Genomic DNA, 19,593 nt, shown 5'->3' on the forward strand with positions numbered 1-19,593 from the left:
CATATGTAGGGCTACTGTAATGTAGTTATGAAGAAAGAATATCCAGCTTTTAACATTTTTAACCATTTGTAATGTATTGCTTGCACACCTGTGATTTCTAGGCAGCAGGTAAGTATGAGAATGTTTTACATTAGAGGCTATAAGTATCAACAGATTTCAATGCTGTACATCGAGCATCAGGCCCTAACAAGGCAGGTATTTAAAGATTCGTTTCTCCCTGCTACACACCAAGAATGGTACATCCCACTGTGGTATAGGAGTTCATATTCCCTGATCTGCCTTGGTAGCTGCTTCTGTGGTTAAGGCTGCAGACGTTGTTATAATTTATTTATTAACTTATTAATTATTTATTTAGGATAGCACCCATTATATGCTAAGCGACTTACAAACAGAAATTTCCCCAAATGCTTTTCCTTTAGGAGCTTTGCTTTGAAAGATGTGGTACATACACAGTTGTGAGATACCCATTTCAATAGCATATACTTTGTTAAAGAAAGCTGAGTTTTGTGACAGTAATGCAAAATCTCTTTGTATTCTGATTTTCCTTTAACAAAGGTTTGCTGCCGTGGATAAATAACTGCCCATCTGTCATTGGAGGCTTTTGGTGAATTGATAAAGAGGGAGCAGAGAAATCAGTAGTCTACTGTTTTTCTGGGGATTTGGTGGTTTTAGTGTAGTGGGTGTGCAATGTCCATCTCAGGGTGTGGGCCTCTGATTTTTAGGCATTCTTGAAACTCCCTACTAAGCTGATGCATTGCTACTTTACTGCTGCCAGTTTCTGTATTTACATGATTTTGTGACTTTGTTTGGATAATTTGTCCTGCAGTCTTGGGCTTTACTGATATTTTTGTAATTCATAAGAATCTCACAGATGTGGGAGAAGTATAGAGAATGGGCTCCATTTTATCCATCCTTTACAATTTCCCTACATAGTGAACGTTGACATTTTATTCTTTACAGCTCCTGGTTTTTAGACCCTTTAACTGAAAGCATTAATATGTATTGATAAGGGCAATTTTGAAATAAGGCTTTTTGGCTGCAAGTGATTAAATATCAATCTCATTTGACCAAAACTATTGAATTCTTTCAGCAAGATTTCAGCAAGATTTTATTATATAATTTCTTTGTACATATGTAAGCCTGCTGTTTGCACAATGATATTTGTAGTATATTGGGATGTCTGTTGCTTATATATTGTGCTGTGTGCTCATGGTGGTTTTTGGGCAATGATGATCACTAAATCTTTAGGATTACATGTTGCTGTTTCTCATTGTGCTCTAAACTGGGATCACTGTTAAGGCTGCTCCTCTTAAAGAACATAAAAAGACAGAAAATATTCCAGTTCTCCTAGTTGCTTGTGTTGTCTTTCTGAATGGTATTGTGTACTCTTCTGGATTATCTTTAAATGAAAGGTGTAAGTGATGTCAGTAGAGCCTTTGAGTTTAACAAGTAAGTAGCCTTTGGGTTTAACATATGCTAGAACTGTAAAATTATTTATATTGTGAAATCTGTAGTAGCATCCTCATTGCAGGAGAAACCTCAAAAATACTGCTCAATAAATTTTACCTCTTGTATTCCCCTTCCCCCCTTGCCCAGACATCACTTAAACACCAGTGACCAAGAAAAGTATTTTTTTCTGAAAGAACTCACCGATAAACTATCCATTGGTAGCACTGTCCAGACTACTAAAATATGAGAATCTTTTTGTAACTGTGTTTACTAAAAGAAAATAGATCACAGTGTTGTTGCCCAAACTTAAGACTTGTCTTTCATATTCAACTAATAAATTTAAGCTGGTTTATGCCTCTTTCCTTTTTCAATCAGTCCTTCTTTCTTAAAGTTTTCCAATTCCCTTAATTTTCTGTGTGGAAGACAATTCTTTGGCTTGCTTAAAAATGGCCTTGTACCTTTTTCACTTCATTCAGAGGCTAGTCCCACAACATTCTTTTAATCTAATGATTCAGATTAGCTGCTGTGGGTGATAAATTCTGCCTCCTACTCTAATTCAGATAAAAGTTTTAATTTATAAAACTCCTGTGGGTGTTTTAGTCTAGGCCATGCTGTTCATTAATATTTCTGCAATTTAACTCAATGCAAAGGAATTATAGATTTATTTATTACACTTGTTTGGGACCACTGAGAAAGAGTAACTGTGATCCTAGAGGCTATGGGCAGAATGCCCTTAGGAAATGGGTCTCATCTTACTTGCATCACTTGTGAGGAAAAATATTGGAAAGAGTTTCAAGTTCACTCAAACTGAGATCCTGAAAACGTGTGGAAAATCGTATCCTGCTCTCATTGTTATGGATTAGGAGCAACACCATTAAAATCAACATTGTTACACCAAATGAAATAGGATAGTTGGAAAGGATTAGAACATTTGTAAGTTTTGGATTCACTGCTTTTCTCCGTATTGTTGCTGAATCTTTTGGTAGTAAAACAAACGAACAAATGGACGCCCATAACTCTTATACACCCAAAAGATCAATAGAATTCATTTTAATGCTATATTCATAGATAAACAAGAAAAGTGTTTGTGCTGTCAGTCACAATTAGATTTTATCATATTGTCTAATTACAATAAAAGCTCAATCAGAATCACACAGCCTCTATAAGGTGTGCATTAATATGTACATCTCAGTTTACCCTTTCCAGTGATGGGACCTGGCCTTTTACCAATTGCTGCTAAGAGCTAAGATAGTCATTGTTCCCGTACAATGTTTTTCACAAAAGCTACTATCTACTGTCCTTTGGATGTCACTATGGTTAAAAACTTAAACCATAATGGAAACACAACAATTTCAACTTGCTTGATTGGGGAGGGAGGGTAGAAAAAAGACTGCAAATATAAGTCTGAACCATCCAGCTTCTCAAGCCATGTACTTTTGAAACGCTTTGCCTATTTGATAGTCTTGAACATTTTCCAAAGGCGATTTGGATTTCCACTGAAAGCCGAGTCATGAGCATTGCTATTGTTTTAAGTGAAGCATCAGGTTCTTAAAAGGATACTATATTGCTGAAGGGTATTGAGGTTTTTTTTTCCCAAAACATCGATTTAATGTAGCAGTGTAGATATTACTTTGCATTGCAGAGCTTAATATGTGCAATTTTAATAATTTAAAGTATACTTTAATTTGCAGGGTGTTGTATATGTGGTTTTTCATGTTACTGTCTTTTTATTCAAATTTTGTGCTTTGCAGTTTCAGGAATCTTGATTTGACATATGCTTTGGATGCGTAGCAGGAAATGATGCAAAACCAGTCACAGGTTTTCAGTGATCATTGCTATTTCATTAGAATTTTTTCCTATTTAAAAATCAAATGCTATTTAGTAGTTTTTTAGGGCTTCTCACCAAACTACTTTTTATGAATTCTTTTCACAGACAAAGACCATAAAGCCAGTGGGAATTTACAACTTATAGTCTTAGATGCACTCCTTGCAGGAGGTGTCTTTCACTCAAGAGAAGTTTTTACAGATCTTGGTCCCTGTAGTTCTGGTTCCATTTAGAACGTATCAGTAAAATGTCTTTGCGTTATCATCTCAATGTGTTTTGTGGTCTTTAAGGATGAATTCGTTGAGGGTATTCCATATTCTATATCTCACCTTATTTTGTAAAATATGGAGCTGCATGAAGATATAGATTAATACTTGGACTTGATCCCAGGTTCAACTGGTGAAAATGATGTATATTCCAATCTGTTCCTTCTTTGTTTTTGTTTAAAGAATTTGTATAGATTGAAATGCAGCTGCAAGTGTATTAGTGATTTTCTATTGCTTACTTGTCAAGATTTTTATTGTGTGGATGAAAAATAGTATTTCAAAACCTGGCAGCATATTGACAAAAACAGAAGAGCACTTTGTGTAGCTTTCTTTTGAAAAACTACCTCTTTCAGAGACAGAGATTGCCTCAGCTACTTCCATTCATATGTATCTTGATCAATAGATTTATTGATAGCTTTTAGCCGAGATTTAATTCTTTTTTCTCCCCAGTTCACCATGGTGCTCACTTTTCTGAATTAAGAAACTAGAATTAGGCTCCTATAAGCAAGGCATACAATATGCAAGTGCTCTAGGTGTAAAAGGAGGCATTTGACCTTTTGTTGCTAATCTGTGACAGGTGCAGGCTATTTTCTTCCAAATGGTGTTAATTTTCATGTGCAAATCCACCCCCTGAAACCTGCATTCTATATATCCACCACAGGGGAATTGGTGGTCATCATGAGTACTGTAATGGACAGCTGAGAGGGATAATCACTGATATTTCGGCACATTCATGCTTGCGACTCAGTCATTTTTAGTGCACTCTGTTTTCACTGCTTATTAGGGAGGCTGAAGTTAGTTATTCATTGCTGGACAAAAAAAGTGTCTGAGAAAGTTCATGTGCAGGGAACAGCACATTGTTACAAATTAGCTTCCTTTACCATTTCTGGCAAACTCATTACAAAGTAATCGCGCCCTGCGCTGAAGTGCACTTCCTCTGGGACCAATAACTGTAAATAAGCAGGGCTGCAAGCTGGCTGATAAGTTGTTGTTCTGAAGATAACGGTCCTTTTTAGCAGAGTGTTTGACCTTTTTCTTTATATTGCCTCAGGCTTGTCTAAGACCCTCAAGGTCTATTTTTCATCTTAAAATTCTCTGTAGGAAAGCACAATGTGTGGTTTAAGAAGATTTTAGGATTGCTTAACATATCTATATTTTCTTTTCTAGCATTTTTATGATAACTGTTAGAATGCTTAGTAAGTTTAGCTAGCATTTTCTTAAGCAGGTTTTCTTTCTTTGTGTAAAGTACACTTTTTATTGATGTAGGAAGCAATATACATTAATATTTTATGAGGACTAAGTGTATGTCGCATGATTAATAAAATAGTAACATTGGGCTTTTTTCTGACTTTTAAAGAAACTTGAAACATGCTATTGACCCCTTTCACGATTCACATTTTGAGAGTATTGCACTAAACATTATGCCGTAAAGCAATTTAAGCAAATATAATTAAGAATTTCAGCTTGAATGATTAAAGAAAACTATGTCTCTTCTTTCCTCAGTGTGCTAAGAGTATTGAACAGAACTGTGACTGAAAATTGAGCATGTCTTAAAAACAAACCCCAAGGCTAAGTGAAAGTCAGTTTATAGAAGTTTGGGAATTTGATTTGTTCGCATCTTCCCTTCAGTTTAAAAAGATCTGTGCCAATATTTCTGTAAAGTAAAATAACAATAGGAAAAAACCCCCGCAACTAATTTCAGAGCGCATAGGAGAAAAAAAATCCATAATGATTTGTAAAGTGCTGGCTACTCTAATAAATTGCTTATTTTACTTTTATGATATAGTCAGAAAGGCATTTGACAACCAGACGTGCAGCCAAACTGTAAAAAAAAATATAAAATTTAAACAAGTGTCTTAGAATGCCAATAAGTTCAGATCTTACTGCTCATAATGTTGTTGGGCTTTTTCCCTTGCAGATCACATTACTCAATCAGTTCATTAATTTTACATGTACCTTAAATAACATTATTAATATCTTATGTTTTATAATGTTAACCCCCAAATAGAATGCTAATCACAAATTACGGAGTGATGGTGCTTTAAAAAAATGTTCAATCTCCTAGATACCACTTCTGTATTTGTTGAATGGAGTGGTGATGATTTCATGTGGGCATGAACCCCAAGTAAAGTAAAGGGAAGCTGATATTTTAGTAGTGGGAGACTTTTTTCTTCACTTTTAAAAGAACGTACAATATGGTTATGAACAGACTTTCTTACTGATACCACAAGTTACCAGACTAGCAACGTCCGCAGAATGAAACTGTGCATGGGAAGGGTCTTACAGTAGTTCTATCAAGGCTGAAAACTATTGGTAGGTACATTCCACAAAATTGGTGCTATCTAGCTTTCTCTTGAATTTATCATCATTTCAGCACAGAAACTGTCCACCTCAGGTACTGCAAAGCAGAATGTGTGTATTGCGTAATTACACAGAGATTCTTGTGACATAGGAGGAACTTACTGTCTCACCATTCATTAAACAGTTTTCTTGTTATGCATTTAACAAAAAAGAAAATAGAAATTTTAAGGAACCTTATGGAGCTATTAAAAAATAAAAGCAGTTTAGAGGTTGTTTGTACTTAAGAAAAAAAAGTTTATTTTCAATTTTAAAACATTAAAATGGTATAATGGCTAAATGGAATAGCATAAGCAATGTTTTAATTCCTGTTTCATAGTTTCTAATGCATTTCTCTGTGTTACCTGTGGTATTGGAATACAATTCTCACTCCTCAGAAGAAATCTATTTCCCATGATTACAGCAGAGTGAAGGCAGGATGTAAAATTGTTAACTTTATGAGATTAATGTTGGGAAGTTTATATACTTTCATGGACACTGAAAACGTTTTTCAGTGGCATTATCAGTTTTATACAAAGCATCTCTTAAAGTGAGGAAGTGTTTTGTTCTTACAGTTCTAGACTTCTTTGTACCCAAACTGCCGTCTTGTTTAATGACATTGCTATGTGGGTTGAAATTAGGCTGACAGATTGTGAGCAAAGGCTGTGATATTACAAACAATAGTCTATTGAGCATGAGGAACTTGTTGAATTGGTTACCGAAGGCATTAGTGTTTGGTCCAGCCTATTTAGCATCTGGAAGACAGAGAAGAAATAGTGTGCTAATGAAATGTACAAATGATACTAAACTGCAAATGGCTGCAGGTGACTATCGCAGCTGACGTGTACTACAAAGGAGCCTGGTAAGAGGCAGCTCTGTAGGCAAAAAGTAATAAAGTGAGATACAATTCACCAAAGGAAAAAATACTGCATTAAGAGGGAGGTGAGTATTCAAATCAAGCATTACAGATAAAGAGAGAAAACGGTGTTGGGATTCCCAAGGAATCATGCACACGATTAAATGGCTAAAGGTTCTGCTTTATTTGAGATTGGTATGTAAATTTCCCAGAGCAGACTGGCTTGGAGTGGTTCCAGCATACTGGCTCTTTACCATCAGTGGTTGCACTGACATTGGTCCAGTTCTCTAGTGCTAGTTTAGGGATCCTCTGGACTCTGTAAAGTAGTTCTGAGTGGGCCATCTGTCCCCCCTATAGTTCAGATCAGTTTGATGTTGCAAAAGAAGCTGAAATGTGCAATAAGTCAGAATTCAAGGTCTCATTTTGCTCTGTTTTTGTTTATTCACTTAATAATCCTTTAGTTTCCTGTGCATTGCGGTACAACTTTTTAATGATCTTTGAACTTAAAATATAAATTTAATTGCTTCTGTGTCCTCCTTTGGAAGTCGTTCAGTCAAAATTTACACCTCTGGTCTGTGCTGCAGATAACAATCCATATCTGGAATTGCTGGGATCACTGGGATGCATGTAACCTAGTAGCTTACAAACTGTACCTAGTCCACAGTCTGTGTTCATCCTTAATGCTGCCTTAATCTTAGAGGATCCGCTAGCATCACATGCACCACTCGGGTGACTCCGGGCATCTACACATTAAGCTTTGTCCAGAGAGGGCTTAAACTGTGACTTGTGGGGCAACCGGAATCCAACCTATGCGGCTGAACAGCTTGGACCACTGAAATTCTGAAATGCACAAGGAATATTATTTTCCCAACAGTGTCATATGTTCATGACATATAATGAAAAATACAGTAAAACGAAGTCCTTTAATTAAAGATATTACAACACAATAGCTTGATTTTACCACTCTTATTTACTTTGGATAATAATCTGTAGGAAAGAATAGTTTACATTAAGATTTGAGTTCTTTTGTTGTGAATAGCAGTGATAGATTTGACCCCTGTGGCAGCAAGTGCACTTAGATGAGTAAGGGGCTTATCCTAAAATCAGGCATATGTGGTGGGTTCACCTCGGCCAGCTGCTAGACACCCAGCCAGCCTTTCTCTCACTTGCTCTCCTCAACAGGGCGGGGAGAAAGTAAAGACGAGATAAAGACAGGGAGATCGCCCACCGGTTGCCATCACGGATGAAACAGACTTGTCTAGGGGAAAACTAATTTATTGCCGGTTAAAATAAGTTTGAATAACAAGGAACAAAGAGAAATTAGAATGCCACCCTTCCCTGTTCCCCAGGACCAGCTCTGCACCCTGACAACATGCAGCGCCGGGGTGGGGGGCTGTAGCCCGCCCGGGGCAGTTCCTCGCTGCCACCCCTCCCTGGCATGCCGCTCCCCTGCTCCAGAGTGGGCCGCGGGCCACAGGGCCTGTCAGGGGCTCCTGCTCCAGCGTGGGCCCTCTGGGGGCTGCAGGGCCTGTCAGGGGCTCCTGCTCCAGCGTGGGCCCTCTGGGGGCTGCAGGGCCTGTCAGGGGCTCCTGCTTGGGCCCGGGCCCTGCCTGCAGGTCCTTCAGGAAACATCCACCTGCTCCAGCCTCACCCCACAGGACACTGGGGAGTCTCTGTCCCAGTGCCTGAAGCACCCCCTTCCCTCCTCCTCGAACCCTGGTTCTCCTCAGGCTTCCCCACTCCTCTGCCTGCGCAGTGCTTTTGCCCTTCCTTAAATGCTCTTCCAGGGAGGCCCCACTGCCCCGGCTGCGGCGCTCAGCTCTGCCCTGCGGAGGGGCCGCTGGAGCCGGCTGTGACCGGCACGGGGCACCCAGCCTCCCTCGGGCAGCTCACCCTGCCGCCCCCGCTGCCGGCACCTGGGCGCCGACACCACATACAGCAGGTGACATTATTTATATTTGGAAAATATATTCTATCTGTACAATACTGTTGGGTTTTTTTTTTTATCAACTATTTCATATGCCAAATGTATCCTTCGGGCAAGTGTTTAGGAACAGATTGTTAGCATGAAGCGGTTTTCTGCAGAGGGAATCAGTGAAGAGGATTTTCTTCTGAAAAGAAGAATGTGGGTAGGAAAGTAGGGGATAACATTAAAAATAGGGAAGATTAAAAATGTTAAATTAGTAAAGCCAGAAACAATTTAGGATAAGGAAGAAGTCCTGCAAATATGTTGATGAACAAGGTTGAAAATGATTTTTCCTGCTTCTTTTCCATCCAGAACAACAGATCAGCCAAATTTTGCTACTTGTGCTTATACTGAGTAGCGTGTTACCAATGAGCACTCATATTGACTGAAATGGGACTTGCTGAGGAGGGAATTGTTTAGCTCAAATAGTGTTATAAATAACTGTTTGAACCCAATGGTATATATCCAACCCCAAAATATACATCTAAACCCAAAAATATATCTGAAACCATAAAACCAGGTCATCTTACAGTGCTATTTTTTAAAATAACCATAATTTAGCATGTGAGCTAAAGCATGACCATGTCTTACAAGACGTGATGAGATTGGTTTTGGATTGGATCAAGAAAATGTGAAGTCTTACTTTTATAGTGTATAAATGGAATGGACAGCCTAAACCCTCTCTTTAAAAATCTTGGCACACTTCAAAGGAAGAATGCCAATTTAGCAATTTAAAAGCACTTAGCAAGTTTTCCCTGTGCCGAACTTCATTTCTATAGCCAATGTGGTTGCTTGCTGAATAATGCCACAGGGGACAATGTAGCTCTGACTATATTTAAAAATATTATTCCATGAAGTTCACCAGGAAGGAGCTGAAGTGAAATCCTACAGCCTTGTTTGTGTCTTTGGAAGGAGGTGACAGTGGCTGCGAATGGTAAAGAACAAGTATAAAGATAACTTTTGAATCACAAAGGACATGAAAGCTGGCCCATCTGTAGGGTGAGAGGGATGCTCAGAGCACCAGCCGCAGGGGCCAGGTGGAAGTCTGGGGACTCTTTAATCTTAGAGGTGCTTGAACATGAGCAGCAAAGGGAAAGAAAGAAATCCACACAGGTAGGGGCTAAAAGAGGTGCAGAGACATTATCAGAAAAGTGGGGGGAAAAAAAGGAAACAATTAAAAGGATGTTAACTGGAATAGTCCGATAAAAGAAGACAAAAAGTCAATTTGATTGAATAATAAAAATCCATGTTGTCTTCTTTTTGATGTATAAATATGCATGTAGCCTACTGGTATGTATTTTATTTTGTGACTTTGATTAAGTCTTTTAAAAATAGTTCTGAACTGTTGTAAGGCTTCTTACATACTTTAATCAAAACAAGTAGAAGTTTTTAAGACTTTCTCAGTGTAGTTCCTAGAGAGTTTATCAGCCATTCATTAAAATGTATTATTTTTTATATGCTTTTGGTAGGTAACCTTGGACGCGTGGACCACATCACAGAGTTTGAGTATGACCTGTTCATTAGACCAGATACCTGTAACCCACGCTTTCGAGTTTGGTTCAACTTCACTGTTGAAAATGTAAAAGAATCACAGGTAAGTGATACTAAATAAGATAGTGTGATAGCTTTAGAAGTTGCTTACTCTAGAATATATTTTCTTATATAAAAAAGATTATATCCAGGGTTTGTAACTAAAAATTTGCTGTAAAATATATTTTTGTTCTTTGAATTGTTAAAGTAAAAGCAGGTATCAACATGACTGGATATCACCATGTTTTTCAGCTGTCCAAGACAGGAAGTAATTACAAAGACAATACAACATTTGCCATCTAACAGGAGTTGCATTAGTAATGGCTGCTATATATTTGTGTTAATATATACAAACAAAATATATGTGTTAATATATGGAAAAGAAGTCCATCATATTTGTTCAAATATTATCACTCAAGCCTTCGTTTAATATGGGTAGAACAATGAGGTAGTGCTGCTAACAGGCGTTACTACTTGTAGTAGAGGAGGAGTTGCCTGCCAACGTGTCCCTTGTGAAAGAGGAGGTTTAAATGTGAAATAACCTAATAGGCAACTGTTTCACCTACTTTTAAATAATGTTTCTTTGCAGTAAAAATACCCCATGAGAAAGAGACTTCCTTGCTCTATTTTTTCACTTGTCTTAAACTAAACAAACAAGAAAAAAAGTGATGTACTTTCACACTGACAACTCAAAAAAGATTTAATTCCAGTTTTCACATGTACCTTGCATTTTATTCTGGCGTTCTGTCTTAGTTTATCATAGTCTGACTGTAATTTTCACTTAATGGAAAGAAAACAGTAAGAGGAAAAACTGCAGAAGCTTGATTTTGTATGCCTACGAGACTAATATCTTAATATCCACCACTGTACCATTCCTGTTACAACTAGAAATCATGAAATTGTTTATCTGTCTTCCTGGAGCCTGATACTTTATCAGACAGACCCTTTCCCCTGATGTGCCTTACTCAACTATGATCAAATTATATAGTCATGAGATGAATGGGAATCTGTCTCAAGGAGGCAAAGAGATCTGGTAGAAAGATACAATATATATCTAGTGCTTACAGGATATTTGTTTTCATGGTTGTCTACATGAAAGAGAATGGTTTCACTATTAAGTTTGACTTGTGAGGTCTGTTTTTATAATGTGTGTTCCTATAATCTTTTTTTCATCTCTCCAATTTCCGTTAAAATGAGACCTGCATGAACGTAATCTAGTCTGGAACCTTTTTTAGGTCTTTGTACTAGCGGACATGGGCGGTATTAGTCATTGCAGCTCAGCTATATTAAATGAATGTTAGAAATTGCTACATCAAACATACTGTGTAATCTGGTTTGTGCATTTTGCTTATTCTCTTTTATGTTTTACTAGGAAATAATAAGGAAATCCATACCATTCAGTATCGCTTAAAAATGTTGCACTAATACACAAGTAACTTTGATCACTTTATGTGTAAAAGTATATTACACTTTATGTGTAATAACTCTGTAAAAATAATTATCTGTATAATATTATATTTATTTCTGATGTATCACGTAGTTGATGTGGGAGGAAGGCAGACCTATGTATTTATATATCCTAGGTGTGGTTTCAGCCATTTAGATGAGGACTCAAAAGGAGTAGCTACTTTTATTAATTTTGTATATTGTCTATATTATATTTCCTTCTCATTGTTCCTCTTCCTTCAACTTCGAGTTCTTAACAACTTTATTTACTTAGATTTGAAAATATGGTGAAGATTTTCTTCTCATTATAAGAATATCTCCAGTTTTGGTTAACATTTCACACTAAAGCTTTATTCCCAAATAAATGTATTTCAATAGTGTCATGAGAAAACAAGAAACCTCTTTTCATTACCTGAATTAGAAATCATCCATTCTGTTTTTCTCCTGTTGTATCAGATTAATTATTGACACCCAACAGTGGAAAAATGGATAAAAAAGTGAACGAAAAAGGCACAGTGTAAAAAAAAACAGCTATACAACTACTAGGAACACAGACTTGTACTGTATGTATTTCTGATTTAGGTTTCAGTTCTACTACTGGATAGTAGTGCAGTTTTTACAATAAGTTTAGTGCAGTATTTTGTGTTATTAATCTAGTGATAAATGAAAAGACCTAATAGACATTCCTGCTAATCTCACTGTCCATGCATTATTGTTCTGTAGAGAACAGGTTTTTTACAGTTCAGTTTTAATTTTCTTAAGCCACGAGCTTCCACTTCCTATGTCTCAAAACTGTTCTATAGACTTATCTCACAATGTTGCTTGATTTTAGCCTAAAGCTTTCCTTTATTTAATCCCACTATTCCCAGTTGCAGTTCTGCTTAGTAATAGCTCCTCTTGGTACAAATAAATCCTCATCATCCTTGGCTAACATTTATATTTCTGTGAATTATAACATTCCTCATCATTTGTGTCTCAACCTAGCTATCATGTTTGGTTCTTTTAGCCCTATATCCAATAACGTACTTCACCTTTAAGTGTTTAAGTATTTTTCCACTTTGGTGCCCTTGGACTTTCATCGTAAGTGAATCTTTCCACCCCTTTGATAATTAGCCTAGTTTCCAAGGGAAACAAAGCTTATATGATCACACTGTCTACTTGCTAGCCTAGGATTTTCTGTGGCTGCTGATCTTTCTCCTGTCCTTTCTCTGTCAATAGCTTCTTAACCCAGTTTCAACACCACTGGATAGGAATTCCTGTAAGTTTCAGGAAAGCAGGCTGCCAGATGGGCAAGAGACCCATCTGTGTTTGCACTGGCAGAAAGACTATAGTATGAGATAATTTCTTATTAAACATCAGAGAATCCACAGAGGAGATGTATAGGAGAAAGTACTCATTGGAATTCACGTTTTTAAGATACCAGAAAATCCAACCATGAAATCCAAATCCATAACACTTAGTAGTTTTGCTTCTTGCAGAACTTCTTGTTTTTATTATTATTCCTCTTCCAGTTCCTTCAATATTTTCTTTATAGTGTGGAATTAAAATTTAATGGACAATTCTGAGTACGCTAACATGCCAACTTACAGAGAAGGGACTCTAGTCCCTTTGCTCTGTTACTGTCTCAGTATAGACAGCTGAAAATTGCAGCAGCCTTTTGTTGCTCTATCACTATGGAAACTCATGCCTAATTTGTTGTTCACTATCATACATAAATCTTTTTCAGAATGATTTTTTCCTTCCTCCTGTTACATATGTCCTAAGTTACTGTTGTGCTTCCGTAACAAGAGCAGGTAATAAAGCTAAGTTCTGTAGCATAGCAGTGAAAGACCTAATCTCTTCAGAATTATTTTTAGAATTTTATGATAAACTTGGTTTTCCTGATGTTCACTTCCCTGTGTTACAGTAGAACCAGCAGACTTTATTTTTCAATTGGAAGTTGGTAAATTAACTTCCTCCTCCTTATGACTTGGACTTCTACATCAGTCATTTTATGTTGTCAGTTTTATTTCATACTTTTTTTGGCAAGGAAAAAGTCAAAAGAAATAGCTGATGCTTATATTTGTTGGAAAAAAGAACCATCATATAAGGTACTTGTGAGATGTAAAATTTGGTCTTTTGGCCTCCTTATATGGTTTCTGACTTACAAGTCAGTTGGTCTGATAAGATCTGAGATGTGAATTTTTTTGTCATTTGTTCAGTGAATTCAATTAACACCAATATCGGAAAAAAACAAAAAGAAACTGATATGTTATATGTAAGGACTATAATCATGCAATGATTACACTTACAATAGCCATGAAAGGGAGAATGAAGGAAATAGGATTTGCTGTGGAACACATGGTCTCATGGGAAAAGCCTCCAATTTCTCTAATTATATACGTGTCACAGGCTGCTGTCTGTTTCTGGATAATGCTCGTTATTGGGCAGGGTTTGTTTCCTGTTAATTTCATCCATGGCCCTTACAACACCTTCTACAATTTTGCTAAATTCCTTCTCTGTGGAACCGGAAATTGGATGAACAAATGTCATCTCCAAATTGCATTTCAGGTATTTTAAATAGACACTGCTTCAGGTGCATGATTGCTTCTGAACTAGAATGTCTTTAAAGGTGTTAGTAGCAACAGTGATTCATTTGAGATTTGGAGGAAAAAAAAATGTGTACACGTGTGATAAATTATAAAAATATGCTAGTATACCCATATTGGAGGATTTTACAGGTAAAAAGAATGATTATTTCTCTTGGCAGCCATAGCCCCAAGTTCTACTAAAGTAGTTGACACTCACTGTTCCAGAGACTGTAGCCTCAGTATAGAAAAAGATGATCTTTGTCCTGGAAAATTTACTTTTGAGGAATTTGAGAAGAGATGAGACTTGAATACAACAAAGTGATGAAAGAAGTAAAAGTGTCTGTGAGGATTTCATTACTCTAACAAACAGCAACCATGTTATACCAATAAGCGATGCACATCTAGGCTGCATGATCTATTCTGTATGTGTATGTACCCTGAACAACTCTGCTGTCTGATGAATCATGTTCAGAAATGGTATTTTCACTGAGATTAAAAAAAGAATTTCCAACAGAAGGGGTTTCCTAATAGTGCCAAATTTTATTCTGTAAGTGTTGATAAACACATTTGGAGTTCTTCATCACAAAGGTACTGACAAAATATACCAAGAAGCACAGAGGAGAAGAATGGATATTTGGCAGCTAGGATTTGATCATTACTTGCAGTTAATAAATCCGACCAGATTGAGGTTAAAATCAAAGAACCAAATGTTATTTACTTCAAAGGCATTCTCTCTGTTACTTCAGCTGCAGTTGGACTGAGGCTAGTATTTTGACTCAAGATTTTGGGTTTTTTTTGTAATGTATATGTATGGATCAGGAAAAATTATAGCCTATTCTTCAGAAATGTAAACAGGATGCCAAGGTAAGACAGGTAATATCATAGCTGGACATTATTATGAATGCATGAACATCTCTTTATAGTGTTTTCTCATTTTTGTCCTACACTGTTTTGTAAAATTAAAAAAGGCTGTAAAATCTCTGTTGTCTGTAATTGATTAGATTTTCAGGAACTATTTATTATTGAAATTGGATTTTATAGCTTGTTCAGGCCTGTTATTACTGTCCTAAAACAACCTGATGCTCCTTAGCGGACAATGGCTTCTTTGTGATGTTACAGCTGTGATTGTTTAAAGTTATGAATGATATGTGTCTAGGGAGGGATAATGTCTTTTATTGTACTGATTGATGCATTTTGGAGAAGTGGGGTGGGAGAAAAAAACAGCCATGCTTTGAGGTACTCAACCCCTTTTTCTGGCCTAAGAACTCATCTTGTGCAGCTAATTCCTGCAGAAGATGCCTCCAAAGATGGAGTTAGGATGACATCAAAAGCATTCTAAAGTTGGAAACAGGCTACCTTTTTACTTTCTTCTTCTTAAGCAGACATTCTTCACTCTACTGTCATTTGGTGATTTAAGTTACTGGTATCAAGATGCATTATAATATCTTATACTCTTTCTAGGTTCTCATTTTAGAAGACATATTTTCTTCACTGTACATTAAAGGCTATATTGCATTTGCCTAGCTTTGGAAAATCCCTGTGTAAAAGTGCATATGTTTTTATGAAGGAGTACAGTTCTGAGATTTTGAAGACTTCTATAAACATTGTTTGACTTGCAACGTTTCCTAGCTGATCTGAAATACATATTTTCTCTAGTGCGTTTCGTTACATATACCTTTTTACTAAATTAGGCAGAAGTCATTCATTGTTGAATAGTTTGAATTAATAATGTATTAATCCTCTTCTGGTCAGCTCCTGTAATCTCTCTAAATACCTTCTTATAATAGTTTACGGGAAGAATAGCTAGATTATTTGAATTTTGCCTGTTTAGGGGCCCCCCAGCTGTTACCATCTTTATGTGCTCTTCTAGCACACTAATTTTTAGTGTCCTAGAAAGATGCATCTACCTCTTCCTGTGCTTTGGTTTTTTATTCACCCTTTACACAGGTAGACAAAACCTAGTCTTTTTCATGTACCAGTTTTGTTTTGTCATATAAATTTATTTTGCTTCTTCACTTCTGATGATACTTTTCTTGAAAATCAGTTAATTTTAAGAAGTTAAAGGTAACGGTTACTAATACCTATGCACTGTCTATCCAAGCACATTTAATGAATTAAATTTTAGAAATTAGAAATTTGGAAATTTATAACAAATAGGCATATAGAACTAACAAGCAATATGAACAAAACCATCATCTTAGATGGTTTCACTCATGTATCTAAATGTAATGTGTATAAGAACTTAATTACTAAGAATGCATATGTTGGACTGATTTTTGTACTCCATACAACCGTTACAGGGTAACACAGCAGAATCTTACTGGGACTCGGATTAGGAGTAGAGGGATATTGTCTGGCTCCAAATCAGAATCTTTAAAGCATAAGACGAAGTCTATATTGCTGAAAGATAAGCTTGAAATTTATATTGCTCTTATAAATCTGGTTTTAAAGAAGGATTTTGGTTAGCTTTTAAAAGAAGCTTAGTATCTAGCATACTGTAGTGTTTATTGTACAAAAAGGTACAGTGTTTTAAATTTGCTGTTTTTAGAAAATGTACATAATTGCCTAATTCATTTCCTCTCCTTTTATGTGCTTATTAAAGAGTCAACAATTAAAATGAAATTCAATTTTGCATGAAAACTTTTTGGAAGAAATTTATATCTATTACTGTTACTGCCAGTAATGTAAAACGTGGATGGAGACATAAAAGAAAAACTTCATGCAAATAAACATAGGGTAATATAAATGTAACAACGTACCAGAATGGGTGAGTTTTAAATTTATCTCTGCCGCTGGGTTGATCTACTACCAAAGAGAATTAAATATTTATATTTAAATTTCATGCAAACCTTTATGGGTGGGTAGTTGAAAGGTTTTTTTTTGTCAGGAATAAGAATCTCCAATAATAAAAGGAAAATGTGTCTTAGGACTAGAAAGCTTTGAGATTTGAACATTTGAGTTCTTGAAGCTTCTTTCTAACTGACTTTTTCCCATCAAAAGACAGGAACAATTGTAAAACAAGTACTGATGTAGGCAAAACTCTGTGATTGGTTCCTTTTTGTTTTACAATAGTCTCATGAGTTAGTAGCTTTAAGCAATCTGAGAAGAATGCATTTTATTTAGCATAGATGGTACGAAAATACCAAGAAATACATGTAAGTCCAAAAAGATAGAGATTTTTTATTTTTGTACATAATTTTCTGTATCAACCCCTGTATCAGAACAGTATCACTCTGAACCTGAATTTTGGTTTTTTCTTTCCTCCCTAGGTTTTCTACTTCCCTAAATAAAAATTATGAATCTGTTTAGCAGTTCCCAAATGGGCATCTATTTGTCAGTATTTGTTTAAGTTCCTGTTCCTCTGTGATATTTTGAGTATCTGGTATCTCTGAGAAACACTGTAGATACTCTTCAGTTTTACCTTTGCTATGACTTTATGTATTGCAGCTGGAGCGTAGATATCACAAGACAGTTTTCTGGGAAATCTATTCCTATTCTACAGATGTCAAAGTCTAACCTAAGTATCAAGCTTAGTTTGAATTATCAGGCTCTGTCTTTGTGCTGCTGTCCATGTATTTGGTTAAGTAAAATGAAATTAATTTTAATTTGTTTTTTAACTCTCAGTGATGAAGGCTCGCAGCTCCTCTTTCTTCAAGACCACGTTTGCGTGCGTTCTTTGCTAGCTCATGTGTTTGAAACTGGGGTCCTTCAGTCAATAGTGACATCTGAATTTGCATTTGTGTGTTGAAAGCACTTGGGCCATTCCTCCAGAGCCATAAAGGGTTGAATGGTTTTTGTCATCCCATATTTCTAGCTCACACTGCCATTTTGACTTTGAGATGAAAGTGTAAGTAGCATTACTGTTACGACTTTTTAAATTCACTGCTTACTGTAATTTTAGCATTGATTTCGTTAGATCAGTATAAAATTTTTATTTATTTCATATGCGAGTGATGTTTTTCCTTTGTTCTTAGCTACCAGATAGTGGGTTTCAGTTCTTGTGGGTGAACTTGGTCAAGATTTAAAATCTGACATTCATCTAAGGCCTCTGGGTTTATCAGTCTTTATCATTCACTGTTTTATTTTGCCTTGGAGAAAGGCATATACTGCAGAAGTGTTGAAGTTATAATTCTTTTTCTAAGCAAGATTAAAATGGAAGCAAAGCTTTCTTGAAATGTTTTCATCAGGAAAAATCAGTTTCTTATGCAGTTAAATAAATTTATTCTGAATTAGAGAATGCTTTTACTGAAAATTCTCTAGTGTTTACTAGCAAATATGACAACAGTTGAGGCAAAGTAAGTGTTATGTATTTACGTCCTTTGGGATGTATATTTCAGAATCTAGAATCGGCAAAAATCTGGGATTTCTGTTAGTTTTTGTTTAGTTTGACAGCATCACTGCATACTACAATGTTGCACTGCATATACTGCACTGGCCAAGCTCCTTAATGCTATTTTTAGTGCATGTGTTTTTATATATATATATCTATGTACATACATATATATCTATCTGCTTTGAAAACTTGAGAGGCTCAGCTGAGTGCATTTGGACAATATCTTTTAAGTAACTGCAGTTACTACAGGGTATGTAGACTATTTTTTTATATAGCACATGCCATTCAACTTGGAAAAATAACAGAAGAAAGGATGGTGGAGCCAGATTCGTGATGCAAGTTTTGTAAGATCTTATGCTACCATAGCATGTGGTAATACGTATCCATTAGTTGTTGTAAGGGAAAGGCTTGAATTATCTGAAATGTGTATTGAAAACTGTAATGGATTATTCAAAGGAGCCTTTGAACTTTTTAAAAGTAGCTTCACTGATCCCTATGTTGGAAACTGATACAATTTCATTGTAAGTCATAAGTGCATAGGGTTAGATGTCATGTATAGTGACTGAAGTAATTATTTATTTACTGATGAAGCCATATGAAATGTTAGTTAAATAAGAAACAAAGTGATGACATTTAAAATAGATTGCATGTTTGTCTCAACATTTAAAAAAAGAAAAATCAATCGAACATACTGCAGTTTTGAAGAAAAATAATTTTGCCATTTTGGAAACTTATGCCTATATTGGTCATGTATAAAATTAGATTTATAAATGATGATTCTTCCAAGTTGGAATCCTTTCAAGTGCATATAATTTCATTTTGGATCAATAATTCAGTTGTGCTTGGAATAGATTGAGGGTGCATGTGAAGCTTTGGTAAGTGCAATATAGTGTGCATCTCCATGAAATTATCCAAAGCTGTCATGACATGTATCATCCTTTAAAATGTAATGAATACAGATAGGTTAGTAAACATAGACAATATTCAGCGTTAGCAAAACAACTGCTGTCCTGAT

At 36.1% G+C, this 19,593-nt stretch overlaps 1 protein-coding gene across 1 annotated transcript in view; it reads left to right on the forward strand.

The window, feature by feature from the left end:
• AGBL4 (AGBL carboxypeptidase 4) overlaps window positions 1–19,593 on the forward strand; it is a 984,974-nt gene that overhangs the window by 40,571 nt on the left and 924,810 nt on the right. The window contains exon 3 of the mRNA XM_064455128.1: window positions 10,169–10,293. Coding sequence (XP_064311198.1) covers window positions 10,169–10,293 — 125 coding nt within the window. The remainder of the gene's footprint in view (window positions 1–10,168; window positions 10,294–19,593) is intronic.

Source organism: Phalacrocorax carbo, chromosome 6 (assembly GCF_963921805.1).
Source record: "Phalacrocorax carbo chromosome 6, bPhaCar2.1, whole genome shotgun sequence".
Lineage (NCBI taxonomy): Eukaryota > Metazoa > Chordata > Aves > Suliformes > Phalacrocoracidae > Phalacrocorax > Phalacrocorax carbo.